The sequence below is a fragment of the Macrotis lagotis genome, chromosome 7 (genome assembly GCF_037893015.1).
Source record: "Macrotis lagotis isolate mMagLag1 chromosome 7, bilby.v1.9.chrom.fasta, whole genome shotgun sequence".
Lineage (NCBI taxonomy): Eukaryota > Metazoa > Chordata > Mammalia > Peramelemorphia > Peramelidae > Macrotis > Macrotis lagotis.
The window spans coordinates 14,105,860-14,133,134 of NC_133664.1; the positions used below are offsets into that span (position 1 = coordinate 14,105,860).

At 41.2% G+C, this 27,275-nt stretch overlaps 1 protein-coding gene across 2 annotated transcripts; it reads right to left on the bottom strand.

Moving 5' to 3' along the window:
- Positions 1-26,200, bottom strand: TRA2A (transformer 2 alpha homolog). 2 transcript variants are annotated; one of them, XM_074195472.1, is made up of 8 exons: positions 25,969-26,200; positions 13,871-14,004; positions 8,339-8,504; positions 6,696-6,884; positions 2,626-2,741; positions 1,558-1,680; positions 430-497; positions 1-93 (listed from the first exon to the last, which is right to left on the bottom strand). In XM_074195472.1, exons 1-8 carry the CDS (start codon positions 26,002-26,004, stop codon positions 83-85), a joined length of 843 nt encoding a protein of 280 aa, XP_074051573.1. In that variant the 5' UTR covers positions 26,005-26,200; the 3' UTR covers positions 1-82. The 2 variants fall into 2 exon arrangements, with proteins under 2 accessions (XP_074051573.1, XP_074051572.1); XM_074195471.1 differs by having other exon boundaries at positions 1,552-1,680.
- Between the last annotated feature and the right edge of the window lie 1,075 nt (positions 26,201-27,275).

Below are 27,275 nucleotides of genomic sequence, written 5' to 3' on the forward strand. Positions count from 1 at the left end.
AGAGGTGGGAAAGATTAAAAGGCTGGAGAAATCCAGAAGAATTTTAAAAATCCAAGTCCTCAATAGCAACCGTTCAAATTCATCAATAGCGTCCTACAAAAGAAAAGGAAAAAATGTTAGACAATTGAAATTTTATCTTGAATTAGGTAACATTATTCTAAACATAGTAACAACAATATGCATACATTTATTAACAAACTTCTATTTTTAAAAAATACTAAGGGGGGGGGGGGGTAGCAGCTAGGTGGTGTAGTGAACAGAGCACCAGCCTGGAGTCAGGAAGACCTGAGTTCAAATCTGACCCCAGATTTAACTGCCTTGCTGTGTGGCCTTGGCCAAGTCATGTAATCCCATTGCTTTAAAGAAATTAAAAAAAAATACCAATAACAAGAATGACAAAGACTGAACTTATATTTGAACTGTACATACTTGGGCTATAGGAACGGGATCTTGACCGTGATCTATATCGACTGTAATAAGGAGAAGGTGATCTTCTTCTGTAAGAAAATGAAATGATTATTTGATGTATTCAAAGCTTCCAATAAATAATCACGAATTCACCTATTAAAAAAGAAGATAATGTTTCTCTTCTGAAGTTCCAGACTTTTTTCCTATTTCTTGATGGACTATTAAAATGACTGAAAAAAGATGCATTACAAAATTAAATCTTGGACATAAAAAGTTATAGTCCGACCCATTCTGGGAAAACTTGGCAAAGTGTCCTAGTGCAAGTAAATAAAGACTCTTTAGTATGAGAATACAGCCAGTGTGAAACAAAGTACAATGGCATTTGCTCAAGAGTACTGTAACTGAATTACCAGTTGAGGCATATGAAGACAAAGTTAGCAATTAAGTATATAACTTTCAAAATAGGGATTAAGGTAACACGCATTAAATGGCAACATTTCTTATGTGGTCTAACTTTGAAATAGGTGACAAGATTCAACTAATAGCACGTGGATGCCAAAATATTTGTGCTCAAGAAGTGTTTTAATCTTCTGCCTGCCCTGAATTTTCATAAAGTATCTCCCCCTCTATCTCAAATGCTCCTAAATGTGAACAAGTTATACAAAGACTTTATTTTTTACATTAAGAAACATCCATTATATTTCTCCTTTCTCCTTCATTGCCTAAAGTAAGGCTGGTTGCCCAAGATAATCTTTATTTTCTCCCACCTTGTAAAATTGTGGTGGGTTCCTCCATTTAACTTCACAATACCACTTTTTCAACTTTTCCAGAGGAACATTGCTCAGAGAAGTTCTTAGTTGACTTCCCCAACAACCCCCTAACATACAATCTTTTTGAGAGGAAAAGGGAAATCATGATTTTGCAATCATTTGTCTATTAAACCTAAGTGGGAACTTAAAAAACAAAGGGAAAAAACCCTCCTCCACAAAAATCCCAAACTCTCTACAAGAATTATAGGAAGCTTTTGGAAAATTTATTTTAAAAGGTTCAAAATTTCAATTTAAACCTAAAGTAGAATACACACACACACACACACACACACACACAAACACACAATGTCTCAACACAAATAAAAACTGTTACCTGTACCGGTAATCATATTCTTCATATCTGTCATAACTTCGATCATATCCTCGATCATAGTAAGAATCTCGCCGTCTACCGCCTCCTCCGCCACCTCCTCCACCGCCACCGCCACCACCACCTCCACTACTATGAAGGGTAAAAAGAAAGTTCATCAGCATGAATGCTTATTTTCCTAATCAAGTTTTGAGCATTTAAAATGGTGGCTTTTAGAAAAACCCAAGAACTTAAAAGCCTCACTTCCCCCTTTGGGGACTTGTTCAGTGTTCTTTCTGCCACTGCGGCTCTCTACTCATAAGGTTCCCAACTGGAATTTCTAAACTACATCAACTTTCCTGGAATTTGAGGGTGCTCCCAGTTGACACCCAGTCTGGAGCTAGCACCTCTCTGCACCCACGGACAGCCTGGACCCCCCGTGGGGAGTGAGAGCGGGCAGGAACGGGCACTGGGCCCCCCGTGGGGACTGAGGGCAGGCAGAATGGGTACCGGGCCCCCCGTGGGGACTGAGGGCGGGCAGAATGGGTACCGGGCCCCCCGTGGGGAGTGAGGGTGGGCAGGAACGGGCACCGGGCCCCACGTGGGGAGTGAGAGTGGGCAGAATGGACACCGGGCCCCTGTGGTGAGAGTGGGCAGAATGGACACCGGGCCCCCGGTGGGGAGTGAGGGTGGGCAGAATGGACATCGGGCCCCCCGTGGGGAGTGAGGGTGGGCAGAATGGACATCGGGCCCCTGTGGTGAGGGTGGGCAGAATGGGCACCGGGCCCCTCGTGGGGAGTGAGGGTGGGCAGAATGGGCACCGGGCCCCTGTGGTGAGTGAGTGGGCAGAATGGGCACCGGGCCCCCTGTGGGGACTGAGGGCGGGCAGAATGGGCACCGGGCCCCTGTGGTGAGAGTGGGCAGAATGGGCACCGGGCCCGTGGTGAGGGCGGGCAGAATGGGCACCGGCCCCGTGGTGAGGGTGGGCAGGAACGGCGGCATCTCTAACTTGGCGAAGGCGCCTGCTCCGGAGGGGGCAGGCGGGGGGAGGTGTGAAGGCGGCTCGCTGGCACTTTCTCGACAAGGGGGCTGGCTTACTGGGTGGGCCTGCCCATGTAGATGCCCGGGGTGGGCGTGTGCGCCCGCTTGGTGATGGAGTAGTCCACGCGGATCCTCCTGCCATCCAGCTCCATGCCGTTGGCGCGCTCCATCGCCTGCAACACAAACGAGGCCGCGCTGTGCCGGGCCGGGCCGGGCCCACGTGCCGCCCCCCCCCGCCCGTCCGTCACCGGCTCGGCCAATCCCCTGCGCGGCGGCGGGGCCCGAGCCCGCCCCCTGGCGGCCGGAGCAGCCCCGCCCGCCCGGCTCCCGCCACTCTCCCCGGCGCCCGGCGCCCCGGCCCGGGACCCCCGCGGCGGCGGCAAGCACAGGCCGCCCGGCCCACGCGCTCGGCCGCGGCTCCGGCCTTTGTCTGGGCGGCGCCGTGGGGGAGGGGCGGGCTCTTCCCGCGCGCCGCCATGTTAGGGGCTCGGCACATGGCTGGCGGCGCCCGGCCTCCCGCGGGCCGCTCATGGCGGCCGCCGGGAGCCGCTCTCATGGGTGGGGGCGAGAGCGACACCTGGCGGGCCGGGCCCGCGCTGCCCGGGACGCGGCGGGCCCTCGACGGGGAGGAGCGCCCGCTAGCGGCTCTCGGGCGGCATGGCGGGCGTCAGGGGAAAAACACAGCATGGCGGCCGGGGCCGCCGCCATCATGGCGCTCTCGGCGCCGGGACGCACGGCCTCACGCATGTTTACATACAGTTCACGCAGAGAAACGTAAGGAAGCACGCCGCGGCACGCAGGCCGGCGTGCGACTGTACGCGCGCGTCCGCACGCAGCGTGTGACGTAGGCCAGCGCGTGGCTCCGAGACGCGGCAGGGCGGCGCCCGAGCCGCCGCCATGTTGCCGCCGCGTGCCGCCGCACAATGCCGGGGTCGCTCTCTAGAGACTAAGGCGGCGGGGGCCGAACACGTCACTGCCCGCAGGCGGAAGCCGCCATCGCGCCGCGCTGCGCCGCGTCCACGTCCGCGATGGGGCCGGATGGCGCCGGCCTGGGCCCGCGCTGACGGGCTCGGCTGCCCCCTGGCGGCCCCGAGCGCTGGGCCGCGCCCCCAGACTGCCGGGGCCATTGCACACGCGTGCGGACCAAGCCCCAGGGTGGACCTTCGTACAGTTAGCACTCCTCTAGAACCATTTACATAAATGATGGATACAGAGCTTTCTTTTTGCTTTATTTAACCCGTGTCACACTAAGCAAAATCCTGTAAAACAGGTTACAATGTTTAAAAAAAGACATTTTCGTTAATTTATTAAAATCTATCTTTTTTCTCTGTAATATGCTTGGCCATTTTGATCAGTTATTTACTTTAAAAGCCACTTAACACAATACTTGTAAATGTATACTTTTTAACAAATTACTCGTTTTTATTCACTGACCACAATTATGCCTCATCTTTTACCCTCATCCCACTGATTTCTTTGTAAAATTGTTTCCATTTAATTTAAAAAAAAACTACAAAAATGCAATTTAAACAATCCCCTACCTCAAATTGTTTAGGAAATAATCACAAAATACCATCAAACTAGCCCCAATTTTTCTGATAACCAATGGAAATCAAAGATTTAGTCAGTTGTACTCCATTTTAACATATTTCAAATAGTGAAACACCAATTTAAATGAACTTAAAATTTAAATAAAAATTACTTTTAAAAAAAGGGAAGATGGTGGCAAAGAAAGACAATTATTAACTTCAGGCCCTATTTGCTTTTTCACTGCAATTTATAAATGGAAATCAAAGGGAAAAAGGCACTACGTAAGCTGCCAAAATCAGTCAGCCAAACTGTATTCATAACTGATTTAAGTTTCAACAAAGCCATTTCAAACAATCCTGATAAGAATCTTATTTACCACCTTCTTCACGGGTTCAGCACTTCTTGATAATGAAAATTTGGGAAAAGAAATATATAGGAACACTCCACTCCCAAATGAACAACTATCACAAAGTGTTCCTCTTTCTATAAACTACAATAAGCTTCCTTGTTAACACAATCTCATCACAGTAGGTGACTTGTTAATACTTTGTTCATTAAAACAGACCTCAAACTATAAAACACTTGCACATTTTTTTAAGATTTGGCAAAAAAACATAATTAGTACATTTAAGCAAAACTAACAGACACAGGTCATTGCCAGTATTAATTCCAACTAACTGCACTCTGAAAAGTATTCTTATGTAGTTCTTCCCCTTTTAAATTTAGCTAACTAGTGTAAGGTTGGTTGTATTCCTACAACAAAAGAGTGTCATGATCTACTGGAAGCATTGTATAAATAATATTCTATATTCCCTGACACATATTTAGGAACATTTTAAATGACCCAAATTATAACTGATACTAAGACAAGATAACAGGAGAAAAGGGAGCCATTCATAGAGAAAGCAAAATTGAAATGAAGGCGAAAAGAGGGTGTTACAAAATACTCAAAAAAGAATTTACATCTGAAGATTTTGTTAAATACTGTTACAAAAATAATCTCAAATGATTTTCATTAATTGAGAGAGGAATGAAAGGATTAAAACAGCAGACAGTCTATACCTTTTCTCATTTCCCCACCAGTCTCATTATGTAACTCACAAAGCTCATTGCACAAGACCAGATTTCTTGCAGGTCGCAATTCTGCTGAATAGAACACAGAACTACTGAGAAGTTTCTCTCTAAAAGCTCTGCTTTTGGAATTAAAAGATGAGGTAGGTCAGAAGAAAAAGGGACATGACAATAATGAACCTATTTGTTAATGGGCTGTTCCTGTTAGGTTTTGCTGAGTCTATACAGAAAATGCCACTATTCCCTGTATGTCTGGGAAATAAGAAGGTAGAGACTAATCCATAAAGTGAATAATCTGTTAGTACTTTAAATATAGACACATTTTAACCAATTTCTTTTGTAGCTTGGAGGCAGAGACTTAGTGTTATATTTTTGTCTCTCTAAGCACCTGGAACACAATTGACATTTCTTATATATTTTTTAATCTTAAATTGATCTTTTTCATGATTTACTATGTAAAACCAGCTTTAAAAAAACCCAATGTTTTCTGCATTCAGAATTTTTACATTAAAAAAATGTGGTATTGGGGTGGCTAGGTATTGCAGTGGATAGAGCACCAGCCCTCGAGTCAGGAGTACCTGAGCTCAAATCCGACCTCAGACACTTAAATAACTTACCTAGCCATGTGGCCTTGGGCAAGCCACTTAACCCCACTGCCTTGCAAAAAAAAAAAAAAAAACAAAACCAAACTTTAAAAAAGTGGTATTAATATTTAAAAAACAAAAAATGTAAACAAAAATGGCAATCAAATGAACTAACTTGGCTTACAACAGTGAGTTTTAATTTAAAAAAATTAGCATGTGTTACCATTTGGGAAAACTCTAAACTCTACACACTGTGATAGCATGTTTGAGTTGATCTGATATGATTTGTTCTCAAAAGTCTATCATAATTTTTCAATTAATTAAAAATTCTCAAAATTCTTATTAGATATATATATGGGAAAGATGTCAAATTCGTACAATTACTCAACACCCACACTACCCAATAGTCCATTTGAGGAACTAAATTCCAGTGATAGTTTCTGGCTACTGTATGTACTCTCTTCAGAGATCAGAGAAGGGATATACTTAGTTAATACAGTATTTTTCTTTAAATCAATCTGAATACTATTGTAGCAGTTTAACTGTGACACAATTTTAGCTACTTATATATTTGCCAACATTATGTATTTTACTTTTCAAGATTGATAATACCACCAGGACAAAAGAGAAGAAAGAATATTACAATTATGTGTGGTACTGCTATTTGTTTATTATCTAAGTGTGCTATTGGCCTGCTTTTAGAAATAACTTGTAGATAATTGTATCAGTTTATGTTACTAATTTATAGTTTATAACTACTTAAATACATTTCAATATAAACACCAGCAAAGTATGAATGTTGACACATGACTTTAAATGACTTTAAAGGTGCCATCACCATTCCTCAAATCTATCCAATTTTTACAACTTTCAAGGTTTTTAAAGCTGAGATCCTTTGATCAATCCCCGGATACCACAGATGTATAAAAATAGAAAACCTACCTCTTTTGAATCATCTATTCGCTCAAAATAAACAAAGGCAAATCCTCGGGATCGTCCAGTTCGCTGATCATAAACCACATTGACACCACTCAAGGGACCATACCGGGAAAACACTTCCCTTAGATCTCTCTCTGTTGTATACAAGCTCAGACCAAACACTCCCAGACATGTGTTTGGGTCTGGATTAGCCTAACAAAATAAAGAGATTGTTCAAAATGTCACAAAGTACTCTCAAATTAATTACATTTAAATCATTCTGCCTCAAATAAACCATTCCTTTATGATTTACAACTGTTACACACATTCACTCATTCGAAGCTCAAAACCAGACTTCTCAAAAAGTGAATTAGAGTAATAAAACTCTGGTACCTATTGAGATGTTTATATTTAGGGGCATTTTTAGTGCAATATCAAAATCTGTCCATTTCACAGATGCAATTTGTCTTAAAAAAACAATTATGAGAAGATGACATTAGCCAAGGAGAAGAATCAGCACATTTTTATTTTTAAGTCAAAGATGAATATTAGAATTAACTATACTAAAATTGGGAGTTTTATCTGTATAGGAACATGGGGGGGGGGGGGAGAAGAGAAGAACAGGAGAGTTACAGCTTTCCCCCAGATTTTGTAACCTCAGGGATTGCTGTGCCCATCACATTATATTTATTTGTGTCACAACTCCTTCAGGGAAGTTTAACTTTGTAGTCTACTGATCACCACCCCCTATCATCTAGCTAACTCCAAAACATTTGGTGAATGACAATATAACTCAGTGTCAGCAGGAACAACAAATTGTCTTCCTATACTAGCTGGACTACTTTGTTTTCTAAATGTAATAAGCTCTGGAAGTCCCAATTATAAGTGGTACCCTGCTCTAACCAGAAGGAAAAGAGAAAGCTCACTGCTTAGAGGCCCTCTGGTGGTGGAACAAAAATCTTCAGCTAAGCCTAGATCTTTGAGTTTATTTAAATTACAATATTAGGGTAGAATGGTACTTTCAGTTATCTATTTGAGACTTCTAGCTTTATAGGAAGCCATTGGACCCGAAAATCATGGACCAAGTTAACAGAAGAACTGGGGGTGGGGCGGCTAGGTGGCGTAGTGGATAAAGCACCGGCCTTGGAGTCAGGAGTTACCTGGGTTCAAATCCGGTCTCAGACACTTAATAATGACCTAGCTGTGTGGCCTTGGGCAAGCCACTTAACCCCATTTGTCTTGCAAAAAAAAAAAAAAACAAAACAAGAACAAAACAGGATAACTGGGGGTGGGGGTGGGGGAAGTCCCAGAAATTCCAATTCCGAGGTTTGATGTACTCTCTTTTCCAGTATCAGCAGTATTCCTCAGGGAAGGGATCAAAACCTGTAGCAAAGATGTCCTGACAGGAAGATCACCACCTTTAGAAAACTACTAAGTAATCAACTGAGCCTAAGTTTTTGTTTCCCCTCCACCTCTTTGGGCTGGGTGTCCTTATCTCTAACCAGAAGGAAAACTGACAAGTTTCTCTCCCAGAGGTCCTTTTTAGCTCTAATTTCTAAAATCCCAATTATCCTACAGAGGAAACCGAACATGCTCTTGCACCACCCACCCTTCTCCCACTATAAAAGTTAAGATATTAGCATGAATTAAATTATTTGATCACATACTCGGCTGCCTGTATGTCTTCTTCGGTTAGACATGGGAGAATGACTGCGGCTCCTTCGACGTCGATACTCTGGTGTATATGACCTACTTCGTGAGCGTCTCCTATGAGAATGAGAATGGGACCTGGATCGAGTGTAGCGTCTATGAGAATGTCTCCTTGATCTCGACCTTTAAAAGAAATATGTTTAGTAAGAGCGAGCAACAAGTTCCTGCCCCAATATGACCCTAAAGATTCCTTAGATGCAAAGCATAAAATAAAAAACCCAAATCTCTGTATTTATTTTGGACTAGAAGCTAGCTTAGAAAAGTGATTTTTGTGATACTGATCAAGATAACTGAGAAGCACCATCACTTCTAGTCTCACTGATGATAAAATAGTGCTGATGGAAAAGAATAAACAATTATTGTAATTTATTTACATATTTTAAGAAAAAAAAATATCCTCTAAGTACATTCCTTTGAAATTGCTGTCTCATGACAGAAATGAGAAGTGCTTTGCACATTCTTTGTCTCTTTTATTGAAGAACCACCATGTGCTGACAGTAACCCCTGAGCTAGAACTTGAGAGAAATTAGGCAACAATAAGAATCTTAAGAAAAATGGAAAATTCACCCATAGCAACAGAACTCTACCTTCTATTGGTGCTGACTCTATCCTAACATTTCATCATTATAGTCCCACTGCATATGAGAAAGTCTAAAGTACACTATTTTTTGTGGACTGACATTTACCTTGTTTCAAAGTTGATTTGAATGAGGATGTACATTAGAATTATGCAATTTTTAAGTTACCCTTTTCAGAAAGTTATTTTCCAAAATGAATTAGATATGGGGAAAGAAATGTATAAAGCTTTTACTTTGAGCCTAAAGCTGAAGTCTATATTTAGGGATAAGTAATCTTAAGGTGAAGATTAGTACAAAAATGAGAGAAAGACAAACTTATTTCCCATGGGAAATCCAGCTTGGATTCACCAACCTGTGACATGCTTCCATTCTTGTGATTTTTTTTCAGTAATACTCTCATTTTCACCTATCTAAATATTAACCAAGTTTCCAATTTGTTCAAAGTGCTTCCCTGAGACCCTGTTGTCCTCTGATTTGCTCCTTGTTCTGGGCCTCACAGCACAGGACATGTTGCCTCCCTATGTAGTAACTGCTTCATAAACATTTATGTCCCAAGTACAGGGATCCTATTTCTCATTCCTCCAGAGGAGCAAGGGTTACACTAAAGGGTCCAAGGCTTAAATAATTTTGCCATTTCCTTCTCTTTGTTTTTTCTTTGCCTTCCTTTCTTTTCCTTTCCTTTTTTTTTTTTTTTTTTAGGATTTTGCAAGGCAAATGGGGTTAAGTGGCTTGCACAAGGCCACACAACTAGGTCATTATTAAGCATATGAGGCCAGATTTGAACTCAGGTACTCCTGACTTCAGGGCCAGTGCTCTATCTGTGGTGCCACCTAGCTGCCCCACCCTCCTTCATTCTTGTGCATGGACCATAGGATATTATTTCTAATGTCCATTTACCTATGTGGCTTGTGGGCTAGTTAACTCCTCGAGGTCTCACCTTCCTCATCTGTAAAACTAGAGGGGGACTAACCAAGTAGCTTGTGAGGAAAAGTTTAAAATCTCCCCTAGCCATCCCCTCTCCCAGCCCTCTTTCCCCATAACAACAGACTGATTTCCTAAAACCCTTTGACCCAAGTAGCTTGACAGCAAGAATGGTTCTTCTTATCTAGAGGAGTAACGGAGTCCTTGGACACTCAAAGCCTCTCCCACTCTAGCCCAACCTCTGAACCCCATCTCCCAAAGTCCTCAATGTTTCTGACAAGATGGTCTCCCTAGAGCTCCCTGTCCATTTCCCATGCCTCTGGGCCCTTCCTGAGGTTGCTCCCCAACCCTGTGCAGGCTTCTCTTCACCTCTTACTCATGAAATCTCCAACTTCCTTAAAAACTCCAAGTTAATAGCTATCTCTAGCCAGAGATGCTTGCAGAGAATCCTAGTTGCCAGGACTCTCTCCCACTAAAAAAAATCACTTCATAAATACTGTGTCTTGTTGGCCCCATTAGAAGAGAATCCTGGGATTGTTTTTCTTTTTCTTTTCCAAAACAGGGATTGTTTTGTTTTTTGTGTCCCCAGTCCTAGGGACAAAGAAAGCACTTAATACATGTGAAGAATCTTCACCTACAGAAAAACAAGGTCAGTAATTTTTGTAGTACTAAAAAAACTGGAAACAAAAGAGACACCTATCAATTGATATAAGCGTAGTGAAAGATGATTGAAGTTGTCAGAAAATATGAATATGATAATAAGTTCAAAGAAACATGGGATGACTGAAATGTACTAGTACAAAGTAAAAAGTATGCAGAAATACCCACACAAGAAGCACAAAGATTACAATGTTGTGGAAAGAACAATCATTAAATCAGAGGCTGTGCTAATGACCAAACTTGTTCCTAAAGACACAGCAGCTCTTTTTCTTTGGATGAAAGGACGAGGATTATGAATGTGTAACACTCCATATCCTTAGCTGATATGCTACTTAGTTTTTGCTGAAGTCTTTTTCTTTTCCTTCTATTTTTTTATTTACTTATTTTTTGTTATAAGGGATATGGTTCACTGGGTAGGAAAGGAAAAAAATATGCAAAGAAAATATTTTTCAAAAGCAAAATTAAAATGTACTTTTACTGATATTTTGAGAAAAGAGAAAAATGCAAAGAGGAGTTAAAGGACAGACTGAGGCCAGACAGACAGAGCCAAGTCTGTGCTGGAGCAGTCCTAGTAGTACAAGGAAAGGGGGGGTGGGGAACCATGGACATTAAGCATCACGTACCCAGAAACTTTCACCATATTCTAACTCCAACTTGTGGCCTATCAGGATACTGTGGCTAAAACCTGAATTATCAGTAGCATGGTAGAATGAAAAAGATAATCATACACAAATGAGGAGAAGTAGAATAAATTGGCTAAAGGAACAAGGATAGGATGAATGGTTTCCAGAGAGAATGGCAGAAACTGTCCCTTGCTAGTCTAGTTAAGGTATTACAGGAATCATGTGGAAAAACATCTCCAACCCTTTTACAATCTCCCCATCCATTCTCCATTCTTACCTCAAACTCAAAAAAGATAAAAGGAAAAGGAAAAAATGGGAAAAAAATACATATCAGACATTTATCATGGAGGAAGGGAGGGCTAACTAAGACAACAAAGCTGACTCTATCCTCTTCCCAATCCCCTACCCTCCCTTACCCAGAGTCTTTATTATAGATTCTATCATGAACTTCTCTTTATTGAAAAATAAATATTTTTTATTTAAACATCTACTCATACCTGATGATTTTTTAAATAATTCTAGTTTGTGTTTTCTATCAAATCTTTAAGTTAAAAGTATGGAATTACTATTAGCTGTACAGATAGAGGCAGGCAGTGTTAGGTGGTTAATTCAAAGCAGTTTGGAATAAAATTTATCACCTTTACACTTATTTTTTAAGCAGTTATTTTAAATTAATTTCTTAAATGGACCTAAGTGGGCTCACTCTCTCTCTAGACAGCTATAACTTTAGTTTGCTTATGAGATGGAGCTGTCCAAAAATTTTAACATGCACTTAGCCTGAGAAAGGCAAGAGGTAAAACAAGGGGACAAACCCTTGCTTATGTGAGGTTATAAAAGAAAGTCTATCATCAGCATGAGTCTCCATAAAACAGGGGTGTCTTTTCTTAATAATCACATTTTGTTTCTGCAATTTTGGGTCCCCATTATGCATTACAGTAATCAAAAACTGCATCATGTAATTTAAGACAAGCAACTTCTAAAAGTGAATGAACTTCAAATACAAAATTTCCTTGGGTCCCTTTCCTCCATTTGCAATATATAAAGCATTGATATCACTATCCTTCAATGGATCTGTCACTTACTAGTTTCAGCATTTTCACCAATGTACATCATAGTTCACACTCATGTATTATCATCACAGTTCATATCCATGGTCTTCAACAGTATCAAGTTATGGTCCAGTGAGTAGTTTTTGCCCAGGTCTTTCTTACATTTCTCAGGTACCCCTGCAATACATTGGCAGCTGTCTATCTATCACTGTCACCAGCCCCACAGGATGACAATCCCATCACCTTTTCTCATCGTGTCCTTCAGAATAGCATTCCTCTCATATCACACCTTCTAGTAAACAGCCTATCACCGAAAACATGCTACAACTTACTTATAATCTCTCTGAGTTTCTCCATTTGCCTTTGGATTCTTGAAGAAAAATTCACTCTCGTATGGAATCCATAGAATCAGAGGACTTGGGTTCAAATCCTGCCTCTGATATTTATTACCTGCACGACACTAAACAAATCACAAACTCCCAAAAGCCTTGGGTTTCCTTGTCAGTAAAATGAGGGAACTGGTATTCTTGTGTCCCTTTCAACTCCAAATGTATGGACTTATGATCTTCCTCAAATACCACTTCTTCTATCACAACAATTCCTCTGTTGAAGAGGATATAACAGAGCCTTTCTATTTATTAAGGATGGGATCTCCCTATCTCTTCCCAGAAGGAAATTTAGGAGCTTTTTATGGGCCAATCTCCATTTCCAACCTGAGAAAGTTTTTCCCTCCCCTTAGAAAAATCTAGTCATTCCTCAAAACTGAGGGTTCATCATCCTGACATTAGACTTAATGAGGTCCCTCAATCACCCTGGACTTCTATAATTCAGAACTCCAGAGTTCAAGTCATCAGTCTCAGCTACCAGGGTATAACCCAGCATGGGTCTCTCTATCAAACTTTTCTTATTGGATCTTATGGTCAAATATCTTTAATCTATGTCAATGTGAAGTGGAGAGACTGAAACTTTCATTTGCTTATAAAACAAGAAATTGCAAAAGTAGAAAAAAATCTCATTTTCAAAAACTAAAGACATTCAAATTAGTATGCTAATACAGTGTTCTTTGATATTTCAAAAATTTAACAAAAAATCCAGACTGGTTCTTCCTTGGAGCTTTGACCTGCTCCATTTCTAACCTCAGGCAACCTGGTGACAGACATCTCCCAACTTGATGCTGGAGGACTAGCTTAGCCCAAAATTCTAAATTCCTGAAGTCTTAAGGGCTGCACCAGCATTAGCTTCCCCAAAATCTGGGACTACAGATATACAGGACAGTTTTTTCCTTTGTATATAGTAGAAGCTTCCTTGGTATTTGGTAAAGGAATGAGAAATTCGAAATTGCAGAAAATATATAAGAAGGCTAATGTTAATGTGCACGATTAATTCCAGTGCATCACACTCTACTTTATAGAGATAAATAAGACATAAGTAATTGTCTTTTTAACTCCAATCTCATATTAATCAGGCAAGGGCATTATCTAGGCTGTTGTTTATCTGCTAAGTATTCACACTTTAAAAAATGCTCAATTTAATAAGATCAATAGTTTTGGGCATCTTCATGCAATTTAATTAGAATTAGTCGAAAAACATTCTTATCCTTGAAGTACAAAAAAATCAAATCAAGTAAAATACCTTGAATTCAACTCAAGTAAACTTACCTGGATTTTGACCTTGAGCGCGAGTGGGATTCGGAATGTTTAGAAGCCCTTGATGGACTACGAGATCCTGACCTGCTCTCGGATTTTACACGAGCAGGACTCCCCGCTGGAGATTTTGACTGAGAGCGAGACTCCTAACAAAGAAGACAGTATTACAAATGGCAGTGGTCATGTAGATGCCTAACACCTAACATTTAAGTACCGTAATTATATTATATTGATTGCTCCTGAAAGACAAATGGTTAGGCAACACCCTCCAGAAAAAAATTTCAGCTCATTAATAGCCCATTGTTAATACTGCATACTGTCCTCAAATAATTCCCTACTTGAACCAGATCACCAATTCGCTATTAACTAAGCAATCATGCAAATTCATCTACAACTTGATCATACAGACACTGGAACATAAACCATACATTTACTTAACCTAGGACCCATTCATTCTTCCAGATTCTTTTAATTCTACTTCACTCGTGCTTTCTACTTTTCTTCATTCTTCATTGAGTTTTTCCTTTTTCATACTTCGTGTATTCTTCCCCAATTCAAACAATTCATAATAGCCTTAAAAAAAGTGCTTCTATCTGACCAATCTTCTGTTCAATTTTTTCCCCCATTCAATTTTAATTTTCTGATCTTTAATACTTTTCATTAGCCTTCTTTTATCTTGATTTATCTTCCACATTCTTGGAAAAAACTCTTCAATTTCTTCACGAACATTAACCTTAATGGAAAAAGAACATTTAGTATATTTAAGCACGTGGGGATTATAAAACTCTGCTGGAGTTCAGAATGTTATCTACCAAATGGAAAAGCCAGCAGGTAAAGTGCAAATAACTATTTTATAAAAACAATTTTTAAATTTTTAAAATTGTTTAAGAATCTAAATTTTAACATCAGAATTTACTGAAGAATTCTAAATGTTTTTACCACACTCAAGTCACCCTCCTCCCCTTTCAGATTTCATCCCTATTCTTTGTCTGGAATTTCCCTGAACCTTAAAAGCTGTATATATATAAAAAGTCAATACTACAGGCTAATTAGAAGATGGGACTAATAAATATTAAACAGATTTTTGGCCACATCCCTGATAGGTTTCTACTACCTTCAATATCTCATGAGACTTTAATAACCTGTAAGTAAGCTTTCACTATGTCCAAGTTATAAGATCAAACAGCTTTGAAAGCAAAATATCTTGCTCATAATTATTTGCATATGCCCCTCCAGATACATACATGATAAGAGAAGAATAACGGTCCTGCTACTACCACTACTTGCCTATCTGTAGCCACTTTACAAGATACATGCAAAGATTCAAAGAGGTTCAAATTCTCTAACAAAATCACTAAACCTAAAAGTTCCCCAATAAGCAAAACATCCTGATCAGAGCATGTACCTACCTATCTAGAGCTATACATACTAATAGCAGTAATATCACTATACTATTTGTCCATACCTATCTGAACTCATACTTTATAAGATATAGGCAAAGATTCAAAGCAGCCCCAAAATTGATTACTGCCTTATCCTTCAACTTCTAATTGTATTAAATTAAAACACTTATATATTAAAAACATTCATTCTATACTGATATAAAATTATTTTTGTTATAGCAAACAAGCAAACTGAGAAAACAAGAGGAAAAGGCAAGGAATTTATAATTTCAGTGCTGAAAACTCCATTTTGAAAATTGTCAAAGATAAACATGTAAGTGTGTGTGTGTGTGCGTGTGCACGCATGTGTGTGTGTAGATAAAAAGACACCTTCACAATACTCTTTACTAGCTCTGATTTAGACCGAACATATCTTGCAAAAGTGAGTGATTTAAACTGCTCAAACTTATTTAAAATAATCCTATAGTTATATTCTTTTGTGAAGCGCAAAATCCTTTAGGTCTGATTTTTTTTTTTTGTTATTTAGAACATATCTAGAATTAAGGGCATCTAGGTCCTCTTGGTTTATTTTTCTGGCCCCATGTACCTACCTCTGAAATGAAGTTCTTATAAAGTTTTAGCCTTTTCCTTATACAGAGAACACAAATTACAATGTGCTTCTTGATTAATGAAATGGAAAGGACAAATTTTATTATTAAATGGCAATTCGGCTTGTCTAGTGTATATTATAAAGTTTGAAGATGGTTGCTAATTATTTCAATTTAATAAAAACACTATAAGCACTTAGGCATTATGTGACTCAATTAAGACTTCCTTTTGAGAAGCTGAATTTGTTTTTCTATCATGCTTTTCCTCTGATTTAACATGTCCTAATATAAAAGTAATAAATTCATTAGTGCCTAATACAATCGCCTAAAGTTAGAAAATAAACCAAAATTTAGATTTTTCTATCTTTGCTTCTCATTTAACTATTTACTATATCTTCCATCTTGTTCCATATATTCCCTATTCTAGTTCCTGTAATCATGAAGCAAGCATAGGCATATTTTCATTCACCAAAGTGGCAGCACAGCAAACATTTCAGAAACTAAGACTGATTATGGAATCCCAGCATGGACAGAAGGCTGGTCTATGATTTAGGAAGAGCTGGGGGGGGGGGGGGGGGCCCTCAAGTCCTGACCAAGAGTAGATAACCACTCCAAAGTGTCTGTCAATATACAGATTAAAATTTACAGGTTAAGTTGAAAGTCAGTAGAGGGAGTTTTCACACAAGAATTCCCTATGTGAATGGATCTCCCCAATGTCTACCCCCACCTCAAAACAGAATGTCTACAGTTTGTAAACACATTTCTTGAGACTGAAGTTTCAAAGGCTGGTAAATTTACTATGCTAATGTAAATAAAAGCGTCTTTCTCATCTGATATAATTTCTTATAAATCTGATTCCTTAATATAAAATTAGCTATGTAATGCAAAAGAGTTTGTCCTACATTAAGAATATGTTCCAGGTATGTAAACTCGTTTTCTTAAACTATCTCCTGCAGTACTTTTGAGCTATATACACTAGTGGTTCTCAAAGACCTGTGAAGGTTTTCTGTGACAGTGTCAAGGGATCTGTGAAGTCAAAATTATTTCTATCACAATTCTAAGACATTTTAATTTCTAATAGGAATAGATGGTAACCAGGGTGTGCTGGAGTCAATTCATTGGCTGGTTGTTAAATATTTAGTGTGAACATGTACACCTTGGAAACTGACAAAGTAAACCTTAATTTATTGTTTTGATCATTGTCTAGGTTTAAGCAGCAGAGAAAATGTCAATAATGAAGATTAAATTTAAAAGCAAGTGATGTCATTGAAAAGTCAGTCCTTAAAGATTTACCAGCCTAAAACTGGAAATAAACCACATAAAACAAAAGGTTTTGGGTGGTGATGGTTCTCGATATTTTTTTTTTAGGTTTTTGGCAAGGCAAATGGGGTTAAGTGGCTTGCCCAAGGTCACACAGCTAGGTAATTATTAAGTGTCTGAGCCCGGATTTGAACCCAGGTCCTCCTGACTCCAGGGGCGGTGCTTTATCCACTCCATCACTTAGCCGCCCCAACACTAACATGTCTTAAACTGTAATTTTCATCTTAAAAGTTCAGCTACTCAGCATTTTATCAGATAATAAAATTTCACATAAAAAATTATGACATTTTGAGCAGATATTAAAGTTTGACTTCCTTTTATCAATTTGCTCAAACTTCATCTTCCTAAATTCCTTTATTTCCCTGCATGAACTTCCTCACCACCATGTTCATTTTAGGTATGTCAACATAAGCATCCATCTCATCATCATGTTCAGTCCTAAACTCCACTACTAATTAGAAATTACCTTTCTATGGGAATGCTGAGGCTCCTGAAGCCATGGGCTATGACTATTCCAAATGCTTCCAAAGGGCTCTGAATTTTCCTGGAAAAACTTTCATTTTTCCCATTCCCTATTTCAATTTGGAGTCTTTATGACTGTTCCTCAAACATTCCAGGGCACACATGGTAACCATCACTGAGGTCTCTCTATACCCTTTACTCACACAGTATGTTCTGGCGAGCATAAAGCCTAGGGAGTAATTCTTTTCGTATGGTACCATGGACAATGGTCCCCAAAAGCTCCAGGAAAAACACTGACATAATTTAAATTATTTAATAACCCCCCCAAAACATGTGCCAAATGAAACAATATTTTTTCAATGACCTCCAGAAAAAAGTAAGCCAATAAATAGATGCTCCAAGAATTTTTATCCTCAGACAACATAAAATACAAATATTTTTTAATAAAATGTATTTAAAATTTTTTCTTCAGCACCAATCTGTTACTGCTTAATAGAAATAAATGGGCTTGATTTAGTTAATATTGGGTTAAGCTATCTAAATAATAAAAAACTGTGAAGCTTTAGGTTCTATTTTCACTAAATATGCAGTAAGTCTTCTATAAAAAGCTAGGGGAAAAACTCAGTCTACAGATGAAATAGTCTGAATCTGAAATCTTCCTAAGGCCCCAGGATTCAGATTATTAATAGATAACAAAAAGTGAATAAAAAAACCAGAAGGACCTTTCTACAGCATGCTTCCAAATTAAACCAGCATTTAAAGTATCAAGAGAGGCAGTTTTTGCTGTTCTCAACTCCAACCATGGGAAGCTACTTTAATAAATGCTTCAATGACATTATCTAACAATAATAGACAATATGCTGTGTAGTTGAAATAGGTTCAAATTATATGGTCAAATGAATGTTGCCACTTTTAAAATATTTTACAACAGGTGTCCAGAGTCAGCAGTAAAACTGGAATTCAAATCTACAGGAATGTGTTACGTCTAGCACAGATATAAACTAATAAGAATTTGATTACTAAAGCACTTAGGAATGCAAAATAATTTCATTGATTATGTATTTTTTTCAAAAAGGAATGTTTTAATCTCTCAAAAAATAGATACCTGAGAGATTTCTCCCCTATGGTCTTTTGACTGTCTCTAACAATCTAGAGAAACAGAGCAGCTAAATTTTCTCCCAGTCAAGATAAGGCAGGATATCTCTTCCTATTCCAAGTAAATAAATGGTTTTTTTTAATTCCTTAGCTTAAAAACAAAGTTGGGTGGCTAGGTGGCACTGTGGATAGAGCACCAGTCTTGGGAGTCAAACCTGAGCTCAAATCTGGCCTCAGACAATCATTACCTAGCTGTGTGACCATGGGCAAGCCACTTAACCCCATTGCCTAGCAAAAAATCTAAAACACAAACAAAAAAAAAACCAAAATACAAACAAACCACTAAAAGTTCCCCATTTCTAGGATCCCATAATTGCTTATTTTATTAAAGGGTTTTATAAAAAAAAAAACAACCTACTAGAAAGGTGCCTCTGCCAAAGAAAAAGCCTCTTTGCAACTCTTTATTGAAAAGTGCCATCTTTTTTCATTCAATTTTTGGAAAAGATTCAGAATATGCTTAACAGTTTTATCTAACTGACAACTGCCATCTTTACTGCATTAAAAAAATAAACCAAATTTTTCTGAGGATTGATGAGTCTGCTTAACTCAGGAAGAAAATACATGTCACCCCCTCCTGGTTCCCCCCAGGTTCTTTATTCTGGTGAGACTTGAGTGAGATTACCCAGTGCCAACCCATTGCAGCCTGGAACTCTGAGTTTAAGAAAGCTGGCAACCTCAGTATCGCAAGTATCTGGTATTATAATCAAGGTTCACCATGCCTAGCTTTTACTTGTCTTTACAATAATAGTTTCTCAACTTAGTGTTCTGTAACTGTGAATTTCCTTTCATTTAGCTTGGAGTTGCATGTTACCTTTTTCTTAAGGGTGAAATTTCTCAGTGTATTGATGAGAAATTACCCACATATAAAAAAATATGGTGATTTATATTCTGGAGTTTGAAAAAAAAGCAAATTGTGAAAATAGAAGTCAAAGAATAGTGATTATGTCATAAAAAAACAGTATCCTTTTTCATAGTAACAACTTTGGGACCCAAACTTGTAAATGAACCTAAGTTACAACACTATAACAACTCCTGAATTAGGCAACACTAGAGATTCTACCTTGGGGTAAGATTTTGAGATGCTTTCCAAATCAGCAGCTACTGCATCTTTTGTAATTCTCAAAAGGTTTGTGGGGATGAAATGGCTGTAATTTTTTAAAAGGTGAACAAATATTAGGAAGGAATTTAATTTGTTTGCTCAAAGAATCCAGAATCTTTTAAGGTTCCCCATTTCCACTTGTTTTCTCTCATATTTGTTTTTACTTTAACAGACTTTGAATATTCTAAACCTTAAGGATACAGAAAAAGTTCCTACAGAGCCTATGGTTCTGCAAAATCAGTGTTTAATGCTAAACCTGATAACAATAAGGAAACTAAGTATCCTACAGACAAAACAAACTTTAACTATCAATCAAAAGGGAAAGGAAGAATCCTACATTCCATTTCATTGTGACTCTTCTTACTTTTCCAGTTTCCATCTCACTGTTCCCACTCTTATGCTCTCTTGGGCCTGCTAACTAGTTCTCTTAAATCCAAAAGATGAAAGTCAGTCTTAAGGCACCCAGCTTGAAGAGGTACCTGTTTTAAGATCCTGAGGAATTTAACATTTTAAAAAAGGAAATGGGAGTGCATATGTATTCGTTGCTGGAACACACTTGCTAGCAAAAAGTTTTCTCACTCTTTCAGGGGAGCTTGGAGAAATTGCATGAAGTGATGGGGGAGGGGGAAAATGGAAGGATGAATGGGTTCTAAGGGTACTACACTACTGTCCTATAATAGGTAATTAATTTTATTTCATTTTAAAGAATGGTTCCTTTCCACCCGCCATCCAGAGATAATTCTTTTTGCATTTTTCTCTGAGAGAACCCAGCCATCTTGGGTCATCTTTTCCAAGCTCTTGGACTCTTATTTTTATTGTCACATTTTAGCAAAAGCTCTGGGCATAAACACAGTTAAAAATATATCTCTGACTAATAAGGCAAAACTATAAACAATAATTGAGATTTGTGTCTACTTCATTTGAACTTCTTTAACTACTTAAAATCTCTCAAAAAGAGGTAAAAGATTTGGGCTTTTAATGTGTTTCCAATCAGTGTATCTTTACAAGGAAACAGAAGCATGGACAGAGAACATTAAAACACCCCACACCTTTTCCCCCAACAAAAAGCCCATACAAATCCTGGTAGTCATAATAGCCATAAATAATGGCATTTACAATTTTGAGACTACAAGTAAACTCAACATAAGCTCAAACAAGCCAATTTAAAGATTAGCAAATGCAGCTTTTCACAAATCATTACTTAACCAGAGGAAAGGAAAAGGCATTTCCAAATGCCAGTTTGAAAAGTTACTGTCCAGAAAAATAAACTTTTTTCAAAGTTGAAAGGATTAAAGGAAAGGTTAGCTTTTTGTACGCTTCATGAAATTAAAAGCGTAAGCCTTTTTTAATTTACATTATATTAGCAATTTATGATAAACACTGTAAAATAGCTTAACCAATGAGTAGCTAAGTACCTTTTTGTGCTCTCAAAAGAACTGAATACCACCTAACACCACTTCAAGCACCAAAGGTGGAAAGAAAATAAAATACTATTCCACTGCTGGCTTTAAGCTACTGCAATCTGCAATCATTCTAGTCTTCCCTCCCTGCTACCCCCGCCCCAGCACCTCCTCTTCATTCTCTATCAATTCTGTTTAAGAACTAACTAGAGGTGAATTTAACTACTTTTTGTTTCTCAAGTCAAATCGATTGCTGAATTGCATAAAGGAGTAAAAGCTGATCATGGAAAGGAGGAAACAGTATCTGATATTCCATTTAATTTGTAATCTGCTGATCTTGGCATTCAAGTTCCTCTTAAGCCTGGTGCCCACCTATCTTTCTAACATTTTATTTCTCACACACACACTCCCTTTGTATGTTTTCTGCCTTCTTTGTGACTTGCTCACATCTGCCTTGAAATGGGCTCTTCTGAAACCTCTCTGCTGAAATTCCTCCAAAGGGCAATTTGGATACCATGAATTGGGTTTGCTTAGGGGTGGGAGACATTGAAGCATTGCACCTACAAGCCAGGCATTCCGCCAAGCTCTGTGGACAGAAAGCCAAAAATGAACAGAGACACCACATGCCCCTTAAGTACATACAAAATAAGTACAATGTAATTTTGTACTTATTACAACTTACAGCTAGAGGGGTCAGGAAAGGCTTCAGGAAGTGGTGGTAATGAGAGCTGAACTTTGAAGTACTAGGGATTCCAAGAGGCCAGGGAGTTTTAAGAGGTATAACTACATTATTTCTACTTGAAAATGACTACAGTGTAAGAAATAAAAGGGATTAATAAAATTTAAAATATTAAACTCATCCCTCACCAAAAGTAAAGGTAATTGTTAGTAGAAAATAAGGTGACTTTAATTTTCCCATTTACTTTCTTCCCTCTCTTTCTATTAGAAAAAAACTAGTAAAAGGAAAATGGACATGGATTATCTGTCCCTGAAAGTATAACTCTGGTGAAGCAAAGGAATTAGATTTGATTTACAATCCTCTTTAAACAATACTCAAAACTTTTTTTAAACCAATTCATTTTCTAACATTCACCAAAGCAAACGGGTATAAAAATGGAGAAGCAAAACTTGAACTGAACCTTTTTACTGTTTCTTTAAAAGGCATAACTGGTGTATTACACTAAAACCAAATGTTACATTTAGGCTTGTGAACATTTTTTAAAGTTTCATCTCCCACAGCTTTGACTAAGACTCTCTATTGAAATTATCCTATCTAAGCTTTCTAGATCTAGAACTTTTGACACCCCAAAAGTCAATTCACCTTCTTGAAAAGTTTTCCCAGATTTCCTTCTGGCTTTTCTTCATTTCTGGTAAGGCCATCATTACTCTCCTGAATTGTTAGAAATACCATTCAACTCTATTTTCTTGACAATTCCCCTTCAGATCACTTTAATCCTGAATTTCTGCAGCAGGCTGCTCCTCCTTACCTTTATTCTTTGTTCCAACCTGCATTCCATTGCCAGGCTAATGCTCATTACACTCCTTTCACTTTTGCTATATTCTTTTCACTCCCCCCAATTCAAGAGATCAACAACTGCTTATTGGATGGGGTCCACATTTTCCAGTTTGCCCACCACTCAAAGGTCTCCATTACCTAATGCCACTCCTGCACAGATAGCCTTGATTGCACCATGACTTCATTTCAATCTAGCCCCTTTATTGACACCTGACATTCATTCTCCCTGATTTTCCAGCTACCAAAATACTCTGCCAACCCTATCCAAGGAAGGTCCAGTTGAAATTCCATCTCCTATGCAGAACCTTCCCTACCTACTTGTAGCCTTCAAAAGAAGCAAATATGGTGTGGTGATAAGAGCACTGAACAGATGTTAACAGATTTAGATTCTATTTCCAACTGTGCCATTATCTGGCTCTAGATTTCTAAAACTTCCTGAGCCAAGTCACATTCTCTCTGGATCTCAGCTCCCACAAAAATGATGGATCTGAATCAAAGTAAGACTTAAAAATTTGACGTACAACTAGGAACCAGCCCAAAATTTAAGAGCTGGAACAATTTTTTACCTTTCCTAAAAGAAAAACAACAGCAACCAACAAAAAGTCTCTTGAGTGAGGGTAGGGAAGCATCCTAAAAGAAGTTTGGGGGAAGTCTAAAGGAGGAGTTTAATAACCTGGACAAAAAAGTTCTGAAGTATCAGAAATCCTCTTGCCCAGCAGCATCTCCCTTACAGTTCACCCACAACTTAGCTTGGAGTAGGTACAGGAAAAGAAAACAGAGGAGTGATCCTTCAGGCAGATCCCCACAGAGACTAGAGTGGAGCTGTCCAGTGCTGATAACAAAAATTTGAACCCTCCTTACTTGTGGAAAGTTATTTTTGTAGTTTCAACTAAGAATGTGCAGAAAATTCCTTGTCTAAATAATCCATTGGGAGGTCTTCACACCTCTTAAATTCTATGGTCTCTTTCTTTCCTGAATTACTTCTCTACTTAATCTATTCATCTAATTTAGGATTTGATTCTAAGACTGTTTGTCTTTCTCCTGTTTTCTTTAACAATCTAAATTTTTGGTATCCGCCATAGTAATTTGTTAAGTAATCAACAGGTGCTCAGTTTTTCTCAATTGTTAACTGAATATTTCAAAATGGAAACATATATAATAATTAATGGCATTTTTAACATTTCATCCAACCTTCGTGCTGAATCTTCACCAATAATGAGAAAATTCTAGCTATTATGTTCAACAAACTATTCTTCATACCGGGTCTTAAAGGCTATGAGAAACCACAGAGCATTCTATTTTCCTTTTCTTTTTTTTAAAGGGAAATTAATTTAGAGGGGGAAAGGCTAAATATGCTTTTCTTACCTTCATAAGAAAAATGTACACTTAACACCAAAATAAATATATATTGCCAATGATTTTCAGAATTTTTGATACTATAAAAATATGCTTCTCCATTTTTTTTTACCCTCAAAGGAAGCTTTATTCTTTCAGCGTATATGAATTGGTCATACCTAAAACTACCACAATTGTCCTTTCAGAAAACATTGTCTTGAACAATTCAAGTTCAAATCAGATGCAACAAATTATGCTGTATTATACAAACCTCATTAGGTGCCAATTTGTGATCTGCCACTAAAAAGGGCCCTCTGTTGTAAAAGTATGTGGATTTTACAGGAAGTGCTAGTGAAAAGCAGTCTAATAAATAGAAAAATAGCCAAACCTGAAAAAAGCTCCTTTTACTTTTATAGAAACCAGATTTTCATTCTAAAGCTATCCTTTAAAGAACAGGAACAGGAACTGGACCTGTGGATTTTACTGGCCTAGATAAACTTTAGGAGAAACTCCCTCTACTAAATGGTTTGGCTCTTCACTAACTTAAGAAAAGTCCTAGAGCATAGATTGAGTGACTTGCCCCAGGTCAACTGAAACCAAGTCTTACTAGCTTTCTAGTCACAAAGCTCCTGCTGTAGCCTCCCGTAAATAAAACAGAACAAAAGAGCACTGCCTAGCGGGTAAACTATGGAAAACAATGCACTAAAAATGTATAAAGCAGTATTATAATACTAGTGCACAATGATAGGATACTTCAAGAAGGATGGAGTCTTGCAAAGCATCTAAACGTTACCTCATTGATCCTCACAACAATTCTGTGGAAGGATAAAATTCTGAGAAGAAAGGTAATTTTCAGTTTGCTATTTCACTGTCACATTAAAATCAGAGTTGTGTACAACTTTTGTGACAAAAGAATTTTCTGTGATTACAAACAGCTGAAATAATGAAAATGGAAACACTTCAAAAAATCTTTATATATATATATGTATGTATATATGTGTATATATATATATATATATAAAATATATAAAATTGAACTTGTCAAAGGCTTCTGGTATTTTTAGCTAGGCTAAAAGAGAGAAAGGCACATCTAGAATCTCGGTTCTCTCACAAAAGCCTAGCAATTCAACCTTAGTGACTTTATGGAGAGGAAGCTTACTCAAAACCAAATGCTGAGACGAACTACCGAGGATTCCAACGCTAAAATGAAGCACTGTGAGTGTTGCAGTTAAGTTTTAAAAACAAAGGCTCAGCGGAGAGGGACCATGGGAGGGTTTGAAGAAAGAAGACTGACTGGGCAGGAGGGCACAAACTAAGAAATCCCCAATTTCTTTTAAAGCGAAGGAAGCTACCGTAGAACCTCACAAAAGAGAGTATTTTCTTCTCCCAGGCGTAATCAGATCTGACCCGGTGGGGAAGCTAGCGCGGGCTGGACGAGCTGGGCAAGCCGGGCGTGAGAGGGCACAAGCCATCCCGCCCGGAGTGCGCGGGCTCGGCCGCGGCTGTGCTGCGGGCGATGCCCATGCCAGGCCGCTCCTGGGCGGCGAGGCTCCCGGGGGCGCCGGCCCCGAGGCGAGCCGCCCTGCGGGCACCGCCGGGGACGCCCCCCGGCCCCGAGGAGCCCCCGGGCGGCGGAGGCCCGGCCCGGCCCGGCGGGGCCGCCTGCGGGGGGCGGCGGCCGTTCGGCCCGGCGGGGCCCGGGGGGAGGGGAAGGGGCCCCGGGCCTCCCCCGCCGGGCCGCGGCCCCGCCGCCCCGCCCCGCTGCAGGCCGCGGCCCGGGCCTGGGCCTCCTCCGCCCGGGCGCCCGCCCGGCTCGCGCCGCTTTGTACTCACTCTGCCCTCGAAGTTGTTCTCCTCGACATCACTCATGTCGGCCGGGCTCTTCCCACCGGGGCTCCACGAGAGGCTGGGCTCGGCGCGGGGCCGCAGCGGACCGGACCGAGGGCAGGGGGCGGCGGTAACGGCCGCTCCGCTCCCGCTGGCTCCCAGGCTCCAGCAAAATGGCGACCGCCGCGCCGCCGCGGCCTCCTGCTCGCCTCGCCGCGCGCGCCGAGGGGCGGGCCGGGGCGGGGACGCGCGCGCCGAGGGGCGGGCCGGGGCGGGGGCGCGCGCGCCGAGGGGCGGGCCGGGGGCGGGCCGGGGCGGGGGCGCGCGCGCCGAGGGGCGGGCCGGGGGCGGGCCGGGGCGGGGGCGCGCGCCGAGGGGCGGGGCCCGGCTCTCGGGCCGCGAGGCCCCGCCCCGCCCCGCCCCCGCCCCGCGCGCCTGCGCCCCGCGGACGCCCCCGCCGGCGGCGGCATTGTGCGGCGAGCGGGGGGCGGGGAGGAGGCGCCCCGCCCCCGCCCCGCCCCCCGGGACGGCGCCGAGCCGCGCGGGGGGCTCCCTCGGCCGGCGGGCAGTGACTGGGCCAGGGCCACGCGGCCCGCAGAGCCCGCGCCCGCCCGCCCTCCGCAGCGCGGCCGGAGCCGGGCCTTGGCAGTGACCTCCTAGCCTGGGGCCCCCCGACAGTCCGGGTCCATCTTGCAGAGGGACAAATCGGGGCCCCGAAAAGCGGAGGCCGCGGAAGTGGGGAGCACGGCCCGTAGACCGGGCAGGGCCTGCAGGCTTGGGGGTCTGCACGGAGGCCTGCCCGCGCACCCCTCCCCTCCCCGGGGAGGCCAGGAGGGACTGACCCGAGTGGAAAACTGGGGCGCCTCCCTGGGGCCGAGGCGCGGCCTGCGCCAGCCTTAGCCGGGGCCCGGGCCCGGGCCGCAGCCGCCTTAGGGGGCGTCTCGTTAAGGAGCAGAAGGGAAGAAAGCTGTGGCATCCGAGGGCCTGCGCCCGAGCCCCCCGAGCCCCCCGAGCCCCGGGCCTCAGCTGCTCAGAGCCCCCCAGCCCCGGGCCTCAGCTGCTCAGAGCCCCCCGAACCCCGGGCCTCAGCTCCTCAGAGCCCCCCAGCCCCGGGCCTCAGCTGCTCAGAGCCCCCCGAGCCCCGGGCCTCAGCTGCTCAGAGCCCCCCAGCCCCGGGCCTCAGCTCAGAGCCCCCCAGCTGGGGGTAATCTGCCCCCCAGCCCCGGGCCTCAGCTGCTCAGAGCCCCCCAGCTGGGGGTAATCTGCCCCCCGAACCCCGGGCCTCAGCTGCTCAGAGCCCCCCAGCTGGGGGT

Excerpts from the sequence above, each read along its gene's own strand:
- TRA2A (XM_074195471.1), bottom strand. The coding sequence starts at position 26,004 with ATGAGTGATGTCGAGGAGAACAACTTCGAGGGCAGA. Across the intron at positions 6,885-8,338 it reads GAAGACATACAGGCAGCCGA|GCTAATCCAGACCCAAACAC; the intron begins GTATGTGATCAA and ends TTATTTTGTTAG. Across the intron at positions 498-1,551 it reads GAATATGATTACCGGTACAG|AAGAAGATCACCTTCTCCTT; the intron begins GTAACAGTTTTT and ends ATTTTCTTACAG.